The 15156-nt window shown below is 46.6% G+C and overlaps 1 protein-coding gene across 1 annotated transcript in view; it reads left to right on the forward strand.

Moving 5' to 3' along the window:
* cps1 (carbamoyl-phosphate synthase 1, mitochondrial) overlaps positions 1–15156 on the forward strand; it is a 37123-nt gene that overhangs the window by 16642 nt on the left and 5325 nt on the right. Inside the window, exons 26-32 of the mRNA XM_080838654.1 lie at positions 401–595; positions 2313–2380; positions 5402–5477; positions 6623–6700; positions 9477–9584; positions 10373–10462; positions 10902–11072. Coding sequence (XP_080694780.1) covers positions 401–595; positions 2313–2380; positions 5402–5477; positions 6623–6700; positions 9477–9584; positions 10373–10462; positions 10902–11072 — 786 coding nt within the window. The remainder of the gene's footprint in view (positions 1–400; positions 596–2312; positions 2381–5401; positions 5478–6622; positions 6701–9476; positions 9585–10372; positions 10463–10901; positions 11073–15156) is intronic.

Raw genomic sequence — 15156 nt, forward strand, 5'->3', positions numbered from 1 at the left:
TGTATCAGAGTACATGGGCAAGGGGAGCGATGGCAAAGGCCACCTGGGCAGAATGGGTTGGATGCATAAACTGACTGAAGTCTGAATGACCATCATGCTTCAGTTTCTAAACACCTGAGAGTCATACATGTAATAAAGATGTTGTTTTGGCTCTAACTTTTTTGAATATTGTTGTGTTTTGCAACAGCCAACTTTAACAGCTTAGCAGGAGCAAGCATTATCCCAGCCATGGTTGGATTTCTAGCACGCTTTTTTGTTAATCTTGTTCCACACCCAGCCCTTCTCTAGCCCTTCTCTCACATGATAAGGCGGTCTGCTGTACTAACCATAGATATATATAAAGATCTTTGTATATATCTATGGTACTAACACTGTGAGCTCTTCCTGTTGGCCTCCCCAGGGCTGCACCGGCTGCATTGTCTCTGTAGGCGGGCAGATCCCCAACAACCAGGCCATGCCGCTCCACCTTAACGGGGTGAAGATCCTGGGCACCAACCCGCTCCAGATCGACCGTGCCGAGGAGCGCTCCGTGTTCTCCACCATCCTGGATGAGCTGGGAGTGGCCCAGGCGCCCTGGAGGGCCCTCAGCTCACTGGTAAGACAACCTTGACACGTAGTGACAGTGATTTCAGTATGCAGTGTATCTCTACTCCTTACATCCTTTCTCACCTCAAGTCTACTCACAACTGCTGCACTGCTGCTGCACCATGCTCCATTGACAAGGTGGCGTCTGTTCTGTTCTGTTTTCAACAGTAAGCAGAACCGCACAATAGACTGTGTTGGTCTTTTATGTTGCCCTGTTTCCCATGGTGGAATACATTCTGTTTTTCAGCTTGTCACCACACGCTGCCAATTGTTGTTTTTGGCTTGTATTTCTGCCACTTAAAAGTCAAAAGATCTTGTGCCCATTTTTAACACAGAATTACGTTTTGCTTTCTCGTTGCCTTTGCAACTTGTGGGTCTGAGAGTTTTCTAGAAACTCCTCTGTCTCATTTTCATTCGTGGCACAAAGGCGGTTCTGTTCCCCTCTCTCTGGCGGCTCTTAAGCTCACCCACAGCAACAGCTAATACTCCCCAGGTGCTGAAGTGCTCTCGTCTCCCCCAGACACCACAAGTGTCGGAACGTGTTGTCTGGATGTTGGCGCTCTCTCACCCCTCTGCCTTAGTTACTCAGTTACTCTCCTGTGTTATTTATTAATTCATCAATTCATTAATGAATTGATTGATTGATTGGTTGCGCTGCTGAGTGGGTCAGGGGGTGGGGGGTGTTGAGGCAGTGCCAGAGGCAGGTGCAGGTTTGTGGGACGTGAGTGCGGAGAGGCCAATGTCCTGACATGCTCCAACGTTCTCTCCACATTTCTCTTTTTCTCTAACTCTCTCTCTTTCTCTCTCTCTCTTTCTCTATCTCTCTCTTTCTCTCTCTTTCTCTCTCTCTTTCTTTTATTCTCCATGGAGGACAGCACACAGTCTGCATTTTAATATAGCCCTGAAGCTGAAGCAATCCAGCTGACGCCTGACACAGGACAATATGGTCCACGGTTAGAATCGGGTGTTTTGGCAGTCTAGCCAGTCAATGAAGGATCTGGCATTTAAAAGCTAGAAAAAGACAGGAAAGAAAACGAATAAAAAAAGTCGAAGGGAGGGGGGTGGTGGTTGATAGAGACTTTCAAAGGAGACGTCTCAGTGAGTCAGACGCGTGTTCTCTCAGCCGCTCTCACGACCACTCCAGCTGCTTTGTTGTTGTCTTTAATTGCATGTGTCTGGCCTGTGCGTGAGTGGGGCGTGTGCGTGGTGTTTATCAGTCTCCCGCTGATAGTTTGTGCTCGGGCCTTCCTGCTCCACACCCAGCTGGCTGTGACTGTGAGCCTCTGAAGGTGCTTCTGGGCTGCTCGCTCACATTCCAAAATGTATCTGACGAGTACCGAAGGGAATGGGCTCTTGTTAGGAGGAGTGCTGGATGGCGTGGTTTTATGTATACACACACACACACACACACACACACACACACAGTTAGTGAAGTGGATTATCTGTGCTCCATCCTTAGACTTCAAACTCTGAGTGTGAGGAACATTTTACCCCTACAAGATTTAGGATTAGTGGAATTGTGATTCATAACTACAACTTTCTGGTACAAACTGAACATCACAAAACCAGCTGAACCTAGAAATGTAAACATGTACTGTGGGGGGAAAGTATATCCAGAATGGCATTGCCTCAGGGTCAAGCTCATTGCAGAAGTTATATATTCAGTCGCCTTTGTGAAATGTTGGAAAAAATTCAAAATGTTTACAGATGTTATGTCTGATTTACAGGAGGATGCCTATTCCTTTGCTAACAAAGTTGGCTACCCATGCCTGCTGCGGCCATCTTATGTCCTGAGGTAAGGTGTTATAAATTACTACATGTCTCTCCTTAATCTCCCCACCTGTTAATACACAATTAACCTACAGGCATTATCATATGGATGCTAATTCACTTGTCACTGATTAGATGTATTTACCACATGCAGTCTACATTATCTACAAGAGCTTAATCACAGGTTAAAGCGCTTCTTTGCGTGTGGCACTAAATAGAAAACGAGAGTGGAGCGCTGATCATCTGGAAAGCTTGCTTAATAGCGCTGAGGCTCTCTTCCGTAAGCCTCTTAATCAAGGACAGGATGCAGTTCATCAGCAACGGCCTGGCCTCAGAGACGCTCTCTTCTCCAGCGGTTCACTCGCACACAATCAAGCTGTAGACGTGTTAATGCCCGATAGACTCGCTGAGGAGCTCCGGTTCACTGTTATCAAGCTGTAGACGTGTTAATGCCCGATAGACAGCAGAAGGGGGCCCGCTCACTGAGGAGCTCTGATTCACAACACTTCCCGGGGGGGACCTAGACGTTTGCGGTGGATGTTGTTCTCGATTCTGTTGGTTACCTTCACAATGTTGCCGCTTACTCGAGTCAGTCTCAGAGTCCCAGGCATTTGATCTGTTGCCATGAACTATTATCCTAACTATGATAAGTTGAGGTAAAATGGTGGCATCTGACACTCTCTTCTCCAGCGCTTCACTGGCACACAAACAAGCTGTAGACGTGTTAATGCCCGATAGACAGCAGAAGAGGGCCCGCTCACTGAGGATATCTGATTCACAACACTTCCCGGGGGGGACCTAGACGTTTGCGGTGGATGTTGTTATCGATTCTGTGGGTTACCTTCACAATGTTGGCGCTTACTTAAGTCAGTCCCAGAGTCCCAGGCATTTGATCTGTTGCCATGAACTATTTTTCTACCTATGTTAAGTTGAGGTCAAATGGTGGCATTCCATCCATGCAAGTCTGATGAAATATGTCGGAATAAGTGACTGACTAAATTAATGAAGTAAAGAATACAGTGTTTATACATTTTACATTCAAATACATACTGAGAAACACAGAAGGGACCAAAGCCTCATACATACTGACAGTAATGAAGTTAAGGTTGCTGAATTTGGCTTTTGAGAGCTGATACTCCTTAGCCTTTATTCCCCTCTCAAGGCTAAAGACAGTTAGAGACATGCTATGCTCAACATGCCAAACATGCTTCCATGCTGCATAGCCTGACCTCAAAGAATCGTTAATGAACTTGTGCTCTGAGCGTCATGCTGCCGTTGGCTTGCTTCATTTCCAGCTGTGTGCAAGGCCCTGCAGTCACATCATTCGCCAAGTCTGGACCGTAGTTATTATATATCCTCTGATGATGCAGTGATAATTTGGCATCTTCTAGAATCTACATGCTTCTGTGTCAGGGGGTTATCTGTCCATGCTCTCTGGTCTACCTGCTACAGCATCAGCTACCATAGCTGTGAGGGGGTGCCTCTGATAAGAAGGAGGAATTGTCAAATCTCAGATCACAGATTAACACAAGACTCCTTTGATGATGGTTTCTTATTGAGAGTTTACTCAAAGTTTCAGAATGGCATCTGTAAGAGTTACTGGCCTTCAATATTGTCCAAAATGATACATTGAGTATCAAACAGCAGTAACATCAGTTAATGTATTAGTATTCTGAAGCCAGCAGTATCCTGGGCAGTGTAGCAGACCTCCTGCACACGGATCACAGCCGCTCCAGAGAGAGAGAGAGAGAGAGCTGCTGCTGTGGATGCTGGTTTCCCCCCCCCCCCAGTACTTCAGAGTCCCTGAAGTTCCCCCTGCAGTGGGAGCCCCCCCTGGGGGCAACACACACACACACACACACACATAAACACACACATAGTCACACACACACACATAAACACACACACATAAACACACACACACACACACACACACACACACATAAACACACACACACACACACACACACACACACACACACACACACACACACACACACACACACAAACACACACACATTAACACACACACACCCTCCAATATAATGAGGCCAGCATGGTCTAAGGCTGGGCAGCTGTGCTAGGGTGTGCCTGGGGCTGTATTCTGGGCGGACGACCTCCCAGAGAGGCTGCCACTCTCTGCTGACAAGCAACAGTCACAGCTTCCTTTGGGTCACAGGTCACTCCACCAGCACACTGCCATTGGAGAGCAAGGTGGCCGGTGGAACTCTTGTGATGTCTCTATCTGGTACCAACCTGTTGGGTTCTTCAGGTGCTCTGTGTGCTCCAAAGGCTTGGGTTTAGAGTCAGCTGGCACAAGTTGGACTATTGCTCAAATGTTCTGCCACACCAGATTCATAATGGAAGCATGGAAGCCTGTTGGACATTATTGTCACTGCTTAGGGGAGGCCTTTCTAATGTTTGAACCGCAGAAGAGCTTTCCGAGGTCACTCTAGTGAAAGTGTTTTGGTGAAATAGGATCGGGGCGCCGGTCATGTCCCCTTCAGATGGTTGGGGGTGTGTGGGGGGTGTGTGGGGGGGGTATGCGACTGGAGGGTAGCGGTCTGCTCCACTCTGCGTCATCTGACCCCGGGGCTCCTCAGCGGAACAGGTGGTCCAAGCGGTCAGCGGCCCTTTTAGCCCCGAATGGTCTTTTTAAAGCACTCGGAAACCAAACTCATTTGTGCAGAGCCTGCAGGAACAGCTGACCCATATAATGCTGCATTCAGCCCCCCCATCACACTCACATACGCACATACACACACAAACACACACACACAAATACACACTCGCATACACCCACACATACACTCTCACCTTTCTGCTTACTCTCTCAGTGTGTCTCTCCAACTCTTAGTACTCCATGACCTTACCTCTTTCTGAGAGACTTAATTGCTTGAATTTGTTCCTGTCTTTAGCAGATATGAAGGAATCTTGGACCCCTCTAGCTTTATTAATCAGTGCATTGCTGAGTTCAATTGTTGAGATCTGATTCTACTATAGATATGTATGATTAAGCTCTCGCTTCCCTCACCGTCTCACTCAGTGGCTCTGCTATGAACGTGGCCTATGGAGAGGAGGAGATGAAGAAGTTCCTGGAGGAGGCTACTCAGGTGTCACAGGTGAGGTGCATACCTTAATTTCCCTTGGGATCAATAAAGTATCCATCTATCATCTATCTATCTATCCATACCTTGGACAATGAAAGACAATCAGAAAGGCTTAATACTCATTGCGGGCCTGAAATTAGTTTGAAGTGTTTAAAGTAAAACTGTTGCCTTATTTTGTACTTCTCTTCATTTAGATTCTATGGCAAATCGACAAATGTGTATGTAAATGTAAAACATTTAGTACATATATATTATTCAATGTTTTCAAAAAGTTGGGCTGCATCATGCAGACACAGATAGGCAGGCAGGCAGACACACACACACACACACACACACACACACACACACACACACACACACACACACACACGAACACACAGACACACACACACACGAACACACACACGAACACACACACGAACACACACACACACACACACACACATACACAGGTATGTGTGTGCCCAATTAGCATGAGCTGGTGCTCATGTCTGTGTCCTGGCTGCAGGGCATGCATGCATTGTTTACTCTTGCCCTCAGCTCTGCTCCCTCACCGGGTGCCTCCTCCGCACCTGGCTCATCCACTGTGCCCATCCACTGTGCCCCAGCCCGAGGGCACAACAGACGTCCTCTCCAGACCTCCCACCCCACATCACCCCTTTTGGTCCCTGCTCTCCCCAGCCCCAGTGCCCTCAGAGAGGGCTTTATTAAGCCTGACCCCTCCCCCACACCCCATTGCTAGAGCCCCTTGGCCTGGAACTCTGTGTTCTTGTTTGTGACCTGATTGGACCTCTCGGTGGAAAAACAAGATGGATCTTTTATTTATTTATTTGGTTCTCACAAATGGCTGGACAAAAATAAATATCTTACCCAGTTTTGGGACCTTGGGACAAAGTTTACACAATTTGCATGTGATTTCCATGCTTGTGACACAGTTCTCCATCAAAAGGTTTTGTGAACATTTTTAAGCTTGTAATCCAATGCGAGTCCGTCCACATCCATCACCCAAGTGTGGAGACCAACAAAAGCACAAAACGAAAGACAGAGTTGTAGTGTCTTGCTTACAGAGTTGAGTCCTACAAAGTTAATGTGTGTTGCGCTCATTTTCCAAACAGTATTGTTCAAAGTTGTGTCACTGTCTCCCTCCTCATCTGCAGGAGCATCCTGTGGTAATCACCAAGTTCATTCAAGGAGCCAGAGAGGTCGAGCTGGACGCTGTGGCCAAGAATGGCAAGGTGAGTGACCCTTACCAACAGCCCTGGTGAGACATTTCACTACGACAAATTGGTGTGTCAATCAAAATTGATGTTTATTTATGGACCTCTTTCATGCAAAACATTGCAATTGAAAGTGCTTTGACAGCAATCTAAGTTTAAAGTGGTTACAGTCATTCACCCCACCTTGGTCAAGTGGAATTACCTTTGCAGAGCTTTGGTGGTCTTTTTTGGCGCTTTTTAATTGATATTTCCCGACCATTAACCATGGTTTATTATACGGCTCTACAGAATGTTCCAAAAAGTACCGTTTATTTGAATGGGCCATCCCAATGTTCGAAGGTCCGATATTTCTTGATAATGACCGCTCTGCTGCTACTGAGCGCCAACCACCGCGAGAGGTGTGAAACATGCAAGGTCTCATGAATTATCCTAGCTATCTCTAGCTCAGGGAACCATCTTAGCCATCTTCTAGTTGGTAGTTGCTATCGCAACCAGGAAACACCATTAATTGCATAGCCTGACGTAACAATTAATTTCTCAAAAACAGCTCACCAATAAAAGGCTTCACACAGACAATGAACTATCCTGAGAGAAATAATGGGCCATCAGTGGAGCAAGGGCTTAATCTGATGTCAGTGTAGTGAATGAAGGCGGTGAAGCCCGTCCCCCTCCCCCTTGACCTTCTTGAACACATTTATTTCAGTTGCTGGGTTTTGCACTGCAACCGTGTCAACCGATTATTGTTTATGGTAGCAGGTCACCAACATTTTAGTTTGTAATGCACATCCGTACTTCATACATCTTTTAAATGGCTAGTAGCACTCGCGCTGCCGCTACATGGCATTTAGTTTAACGTGACACAATAACTTACCGTTGAATAAAACGCGGGATTAAGTCGGGAAAATACAGTAATATCCCTCCTCACAATGCTGTTACACAGAGCAATGTCTCTCCATAGCTCATCTGTTACCTATTGATACCGTTCCTTTAAACCGCATAAGGGACGTGATGTTCATCTGCCAGTAATGAGTTCCATCATCTCCTGTACACTGATGCAGGGGAACGTGCGTGTCTGTCATTTATATTCTCACGGAAAGCTGGGAGAGGAAAGTGTTATCTCCCCTTGTCTCTTCAGCTACTGCATTAGACTTGTAAAATGATAATAGCAAATGAAGAACTATCAGGTAAAGATCCGCCAAACTGAACCTATTAAATTGAAATCTGTTGAAAGCAGTGCTCGGAACACTTGATTTGGTGTATATATATGTGATGAAAGATGAATATTTTTTATTGTTACACGTATGAAAAAAAGGGAATGCTTTTCATCAGCTACATCATGCTATGTGAGTCACACAGAGAGCAGCTCACTGGGCCTACACAAAGGGAGGTAAACCAACATTATTATAATGAGCTCATTAGTCATTGCAGTCGTAATGGATGTTAGTATTTCCCAACTGAATGTGGCTTGATTGTGCATACTGTAGTCCTTCGACCATAACAAAAGAATCACCTTACCCTATAATTTGAACATTTTTGGCACACGTTGGACATTATATGGTTTATTTGGTCTGCCATGAACATACTTAGAGTTGGGAGTTTTGTACATTTCGTTTTTCGAAGGCCAAGAGTTTGAGTCCTTGCCTCTGTGTGTCTACAACAAACAAAAAAAAATTCTTATTTTTCACTTTTTATCTGAGACGGATGTGCTTGGAAAGTAGAAGTTATCTTATACCAAAATCGATCTCTTGTCCAAGAAACAACCAAAACCCACTTCACAAAGGGTATCTTTTATTCTGCTCAGCTCAGGGTGTCTGGAGTGAGTCATGTCCAGTCTATTTTTTATTTATTTTTTTTTATTTTTATTTTTTTATATAAATCGGCTCAACTACAGAGAACTCTGAAGAGAGAACTCACAACAGCCTTTGAGAGAAGATGCCAGTCTGAAGGTTCTAATAGTGCCATTAACCAAATGTTTTAACGGCCATTAAGCTGCAATATCAATGGCACATCTTACATATCACTGGCACATCTAGACAGGTGTAAGGGGCGAAGTACGATTATTATGGCCACATGCCCACACTCATCCCCAGTTAAAATGAACCCCAGTAGATCCCCAACGCTAGCCTTCCACATTAACATTTGAAACAAGCCTAAGGCAGTGCATTCAGCAAGGTCCTTTCAAAGTTGCCGGGGCCGAGACTTGTTTGCAGACGGCTCTTGTTTTGTGCTCTTTGTGCCGTAGCATCTCCTCTCCCCCGTCATGATTAATATCACATAGTCAGGGTCGGGCCGCGACGTGTCATTTATCCATATTCATGGCAGTGGGCTAATGAGCAATTCAGCTTTCAGGTGTTCAAGGCTGCTAATGACATTGAGCGCCACGGATCGTTGCTGCTCTTGCCCGCACCACACCACGCTCAATGCTGCAGTCAGTTTAAAGGGGAAAACACTGCCGGTCGCACAGATGCTAATTGAGAAATAAACCTGACATAAGGTCATATTGTGTCTGTGTGTGTGTGTGTGTGTGTGTGTGTGTGTGTGTGTGTGTGTGTGTGTGTTTGGGTGTGCGTGCATATGTGATTGTGTGTTTGGGTGTGCGTGCATATGTGATTGTGTGTGTGTGTGTGTGTATGTATTTGTGTGTGCGCACATATGTGTTTGTGTGTGCGCACATATGTGTTTGTGTGTGTGTGTGTGTGTATGTATGCATCTGTACTTATATGTGTGTGTATGTGTATGTGTGTGCGCGTACAAATATGTGTGTGTGTGTGTGTGTGTGTGTGTGCCCGCACAGGTTCTGGTTCATGCAATCACGGAGCACGTGGAAGATGCAGGGGTTCACTCGGGAGATGCCACGCTGATGCTGCCCACTCAGTCCATCAGCCAGGGGGCCCTGGAGAAGGTGGGTTCCCTAGTGATTACCTCTCAGAACACAGACCATGTGCCCAGAGACACACAGACACACAGACACACAGACACACAGACACACAGACACACAGACACACAGACACACAGACACACAGACACACAGACACACAGACACACAGACACACAGACACACAGACACACAGACACACAGACACACAGACACACAGACGGTGGGTTCCCTACTGTTTACCTCTTACACAGACCATGTGCCCAGAGACCCAACATGCCTTCTCTCTCTCTCATCATAAACCCCATGCACCTCAAACAGGGACACACGGCTGTCAGTGAATTAGTGTTTATTAAGCCACACTATTATACAAGAGCCAGCTCATGGTCAATCAAGATCTTGCTTGATTATCCAGGGTTTTGATTTAAAGACTTTTATACATAGTATAGTTATGTATCAAATGAGTTTGTGGATGCTGTTTAGAGGGAGTTTGAGCAAGAGTTGTATGGTGAAGGGCTAGAGGTGTGCTGGAGGAGCTTGTAGAGCTTGGCTGGGAAGGGGGAGGTCTGGGGTCTGGTAAGGGGGAGGTCTGGGGTCTGTCTCCCTGGGTTCCAGTAAACATCCCCCCCCCCCCCCCTGTGAGCTTGCCATCTCCACATCCAGTCGTTCTTGTGTGGCAGGATATCCATAATGCTGAAAGATATTGATGACATCATTGTGAATGCTGTGCATAAGCCGTGGTGTCATACTGACATATGGCTCCCAGCAAGTGCTCTCCTTCTCTTAACACATATATTTTCTCTGGTCTTTTTCAGATTAAGACTGCAACCCGGAAAATTGCCAAGGCGTTCGAAATTTCAGGGCCGTTTAACACTCAATTTTTGGTGAAAGGCAATGATGTCATGGTAAGTTATGGCGCTGAGATGTAGATTGAATATCCGCCGCGGTCATTACTGATCGATGGGTCCATCCACCGGCGGTGCTGTAGCGGAAATACACTTTTGATGCACTTTGCTGAGGTCCTCTAGGCCTGCATAGTCAGCTTTGCAAATGTCATATGCTCTGACGTATGAGAATGCTGTGTGCCATAGAAGAGTGAGTGTGCACTTATGGCCGTCCAGAATAAAAGTGTGTGTTATGAACTCATTCAGGCTTGCTGGCGGTTTGATTCTTTGCATCCTTGAATCTTGATGAAACTTTTGTTATTTTCTTTCAGTTTAGATTTTTAGATGATTGGTCTTGATTGAAGTTTGAAACAGAGTTTTGAATGATGTGTGGACAGTGGGTTTTCTTTAAATTTGATTTGCTCTCATATTCCTTTCTTCCCTTGTCTGTTTGACACAGGTGATTGAATGCAACCTGCGAGCCTCCCGCTCCTTCCCCTTCGTGTCCAAGACTATCGGCGTTGACTTCATCAACGTGGCCACTCGCGTCATGGTGGGGGAGCCTCTGGATGAGTCTCGCCTGCCCTCCCTGGAAAACCCCATCATACCAGTGGACTACGTGGGCATCAAGGTGTGTGTGTGTGTGTGTGTGTGTGTGTCTGTGTCTGTGTCTGTGTCTGTGTCTGTGTCTGTGTCTGTGCGTGTGTGGGGCGTGTGTGTGTGTCTCCATAAATGGATATGAGATTCAGTCAGTAATAACTGTACTGTTCTGTGTGTGAACCAAACGAATTCTGTAATATTCTCTGTAATACTCTAAGCTAAGGCCACACGCACACACCCCTCACTATTACTAGGGCCATTCCTCGTTTACCAGTGTTTGCTCGGCGACCCCCGCAGTCATTACAGGTGAGTGAGAGCACCGCGTCCCCCTGCGCTGCTTGTGTGAAATGAACATGGGGCATACATCACCCGCATCGGAAGGGAGGCAGTGGCTCGATCACGGCCCGTCAGAGAGGGGGATGTGGAGCGCGGGGTCCTTGAGACGCCTCGCCGACGGAGCAGTGTCTCTCCTCTCCTAAAGTAATATCCTGTATAATTACAGAGGAGTTGCCGAAACACTGTCTGTGATGAGCAGGCAATCACGCAGGAATAATCCCCATCTCCTGCCACTCTCCGAGTTTTAAAGACCCAGCTGAGATGTGGCGGGGAATACTAAGCACACAGCAAGACACTGCGCCGACTGCATCTCCACCTTAAAAAGAAAAGGCGCATAGATCTATCATCATTACAGACAGTCACAGGCAGTCAGTCTGGCATGGTTTGGGGGCTTTTTTTTGGAACACAAGAAAATAGGTGGAATCAGTGTTATGGAAACTGCTTATGTAAGTACCTAATTACCTGTAGTCAATTACCTGAGCTAGTACAAAGAGGCGAAAGCAGAAGATTCATTTCATTTACAGAGGGTCATTATCTACTACATAGAGCCTTACACAACATGCTTACTATAATTATCATTAGTGCATCAAGGACGTTCTGGAGATGAATAAATATTACTTATGTTTGATGTTTTTTTCAAAATAAAAGCAGCAGCATCCCCTATTGTGGAGTAGTGCACTTGAAAGAGCAGGTTCCTGCCCAATGTAGAAGGATTCTATTTAAAGGCTACATGTGTGTTTTTTATTTGTAGTGTAAAAGGATTACCTGTGTAAATAGTGCAATGTTATTGCCCCCTATTGCTTCTGAACAAATCAATAGGCTGTCTTTCATTTACATGGCACCAAGGCTGATCCAGTCCAGTCTGATTACCAGTCATTTGTGATCTTATTCATTCAGATTGTTTTTCATCAGTCACTTCTTGCAGTGGTACACACATGATTGATGTATGGAACTCATATATGTACTCCAGTCTACTCTAGTCTCACCTTCATACATCGGTCTTAGAATAGGTAGGTCACATGATATTGGACAGTGTGGGTCAGATGATGTCTTCACCCAGTGGCTGTCCAGTTCTCCTTTGGCTCACTTATGACCCAGCCCAGTGTTGCTGCCAGTCCTGGAGTCTGCCACTGGGCAGCGGGAGAGAACCACTAGAACCTCTCTCATGGCTTTCAATAGCCGACACACACATTCACCCATGAAATGGCTTCTTACGTTGGGCCAGTAGGTAGGTTAGATTTTATTGTGGATTGGAGACGCAGGCTAAATCCTAATTTGTTCCAGGGCTCCACTGCTCCACGGCACAGTTTATGAGCAGCTTCAGGCCCCCTGCTGTCCAACATTTGGCTCGTCACCTTCCACAGACAGCGACTGCTTTAGATCTGTGGCATATGGCTACTCCAAGAGGATGTTCTCATGTGTGTTGTAGTCTATTTCTCCCCTCCTCCCTCTCCAAGTCTTTATAAACATTTGTTTTTAAGGGCTTTTTTTTTTTGTCTTTTTCTATCAAGTCCCTGTTGTAATTTCTCCATCTCTCCCACTAAACTTCACAACAGTACGGCTAAATGAAGTTTCAAGAAACGAGGCAGAGTCTGGAACACGGAGCGACGCCACGCCTCCTCAGAGGGCACCGATAGTTCACATGTTCGCCTGAGCAGAGATGCTCGTTACTTCCATTCACACGTCGCCATATCACGCTCACTGGGGACAGTCCATTTTTAGCTGGCTCTGCACGGGCGACACACACACACACACACACACACACACACACACACCTGTGCCTCGTGCCTCGCTGGAAACCGCAGGTGCATAGATTTTGTGCACTGACTTTTTCTATAGCCGGTCTGCTGGAAGCGTCCGATATGATTGTTCCCATTCAAGCTCTCGCTCGTTCCGTCACAATTTTCTCCCGGGTAACGTATGCTCTCAGCCCTAGGGGCCCCTGGCAGGCCCCCGGTTGCCATGGCAGCCATCATCTTCCTATGGAGGGCCGTGTGTGAATGATCCAGCCAACTGCTCTCCTCTGTCTGCAGACTGTAGCCCAAAGTATGAGCTGTGATCCTCTGAGAGAAAGCTCAGTGGCGAGTAACGTTTAATAATGCATCCGTATCCTGCGAGTGGACTCGCATATGGCGAGCCTTTGTGGCGCGCTCGGGATTTGAAACCCTAACCGGGCAGAGGTCGGGTTCAGTCCAACCCCGTCGAGTTGGTTTCTTTCCAGCGTTCCTCCGCACCTGCAGCTTGCTAGCTTTTCCGGTATTGTCTGTGTTTTGCTTATGAAAGGAAGACAAAAAAAAAGGGAAAGACATGAATAAAGGAAAAGATATGAAAAATAAAAAGCCTCTCCAACAATGGCTTAGTAGGGGGATTAATCAGGAGTGCTTGTGTTTATTCCCTTGGCTGACTGGGCTCTGCCGCAGCATTAGCATTCTGGCATTGGCCTGCCTCGTGGAGGACCTGATTGCATCGCTTTAAGGATGCGTTCCACTCCCTCCACTCTGCCTCAGGCACGGCACCAAGGGTCCCCACCCGCACGCCTCCTCCCCTTCAAGACTCTAATCTCCCGCTCCAACGTCCCTCTGCACAGGTAACATGCTCCTTCTGTCTGTGTTGGAGAGCAGCAGACAGCCTGTACTAAGGCATGTTCCCCTCAGTGAGAGGAAGAAGACTCCTGTCCACAACACACCGTCAGCTCTCTATCGCTCTCACTCTCTCTCTCTCTGTCTCTATCCCTCTCTCTCTCTTTCTCTCTCTCTCTCTCTTTCTCTCTCTCTCTCTTTCTCGCGTTCTCTCTCTCTGTCTCTCTCTCTCTCTCACTCTCTCTCTCTCTCTCTTTCTCGCGTTCTCTCTCTCTCTTTCCCGCGTTCTCTCTCTCTCTCTTTCTCGCGTTCTCTCTCTGTCTCTCTTTCTCGCGTTCTCTCTCTCTCGCGCGCGCGCACTCTCTCTCTCTTTCTCTCATCAGCAGAGTGATAGCCCTCTTTCAACAATGTGGAATATCAACCAGCCTGATAAGGCATCAGTGCAGATATAACTCATCACAGCTCCAGCTTTTCTTTTCTTTTCCCCATTCCTTTCTCATTTCAGCTTCGTCTGCGTCTTTGTTTTCGGTGTCTCTCTTCATTCCCCCCCGCCTTCTGTCTCCGCTCTCTTTTTCTCTCTGGGGTGCCGGGCGAGATTTGCAAGCATCAGTTGAAGCAGGTGTTTGTGTCTTCCCTGTCTTTTTCCTTTCTAATCTAGAGAGTAAGATATCAGGGTTGTGAAACTTCCTCCTACTTTGCCAAGCGTCTGTCTTGTTTTTGGGGATCTCTCCTGTAGGGGGCAGCGGTGTGATGGAGATTTCTCCGTCACACAGGTCTAGTTTCAGGGTCTCACAGGCTCGTTTTATGGGAGCCGTGGTTCTGCTTAAGGTTTCTTCATGCCTAACAGGGAGTTTTTTCTTGACCCTGTTGCCATTGTGCATGCACTAAGGGGGTTCAGGCTCTGGGCTCTGTAAAGCGCCTAGAGGCAATTGTATTGTTATGACGCTATATAAATCCAATTGAATTGAATGTTCAAACATCCACTGGACATTTCCCACTCAAACATCCACTGGACATATCCCACAATATTATGTTATGCAAACAAGTTACTCACAATATGAAGCTCAGTTCCCCCACCCAGACTGAGTTGATTGATCTCCCTGTCTTTATCCAAATAAGGTCTGTAAATAAGCCGTGCCTATAATGCTAACTACTGTCTCATGCGCTCTCTCTCTCTCTCTCTCTCTCTCTCTCTCTCTC

This window comes from Sprattus sprattus, assembly GCF_963457725.1.
Source record: "Sprattus sprattus genome assembly, chromosome: 5".
Lineage (NCBI taxonomy): Eukaryota > Metazoa > Chordata > Actinopteri > Clupeiformes > Clupeidae > Sprattus > Sprattus sprattus.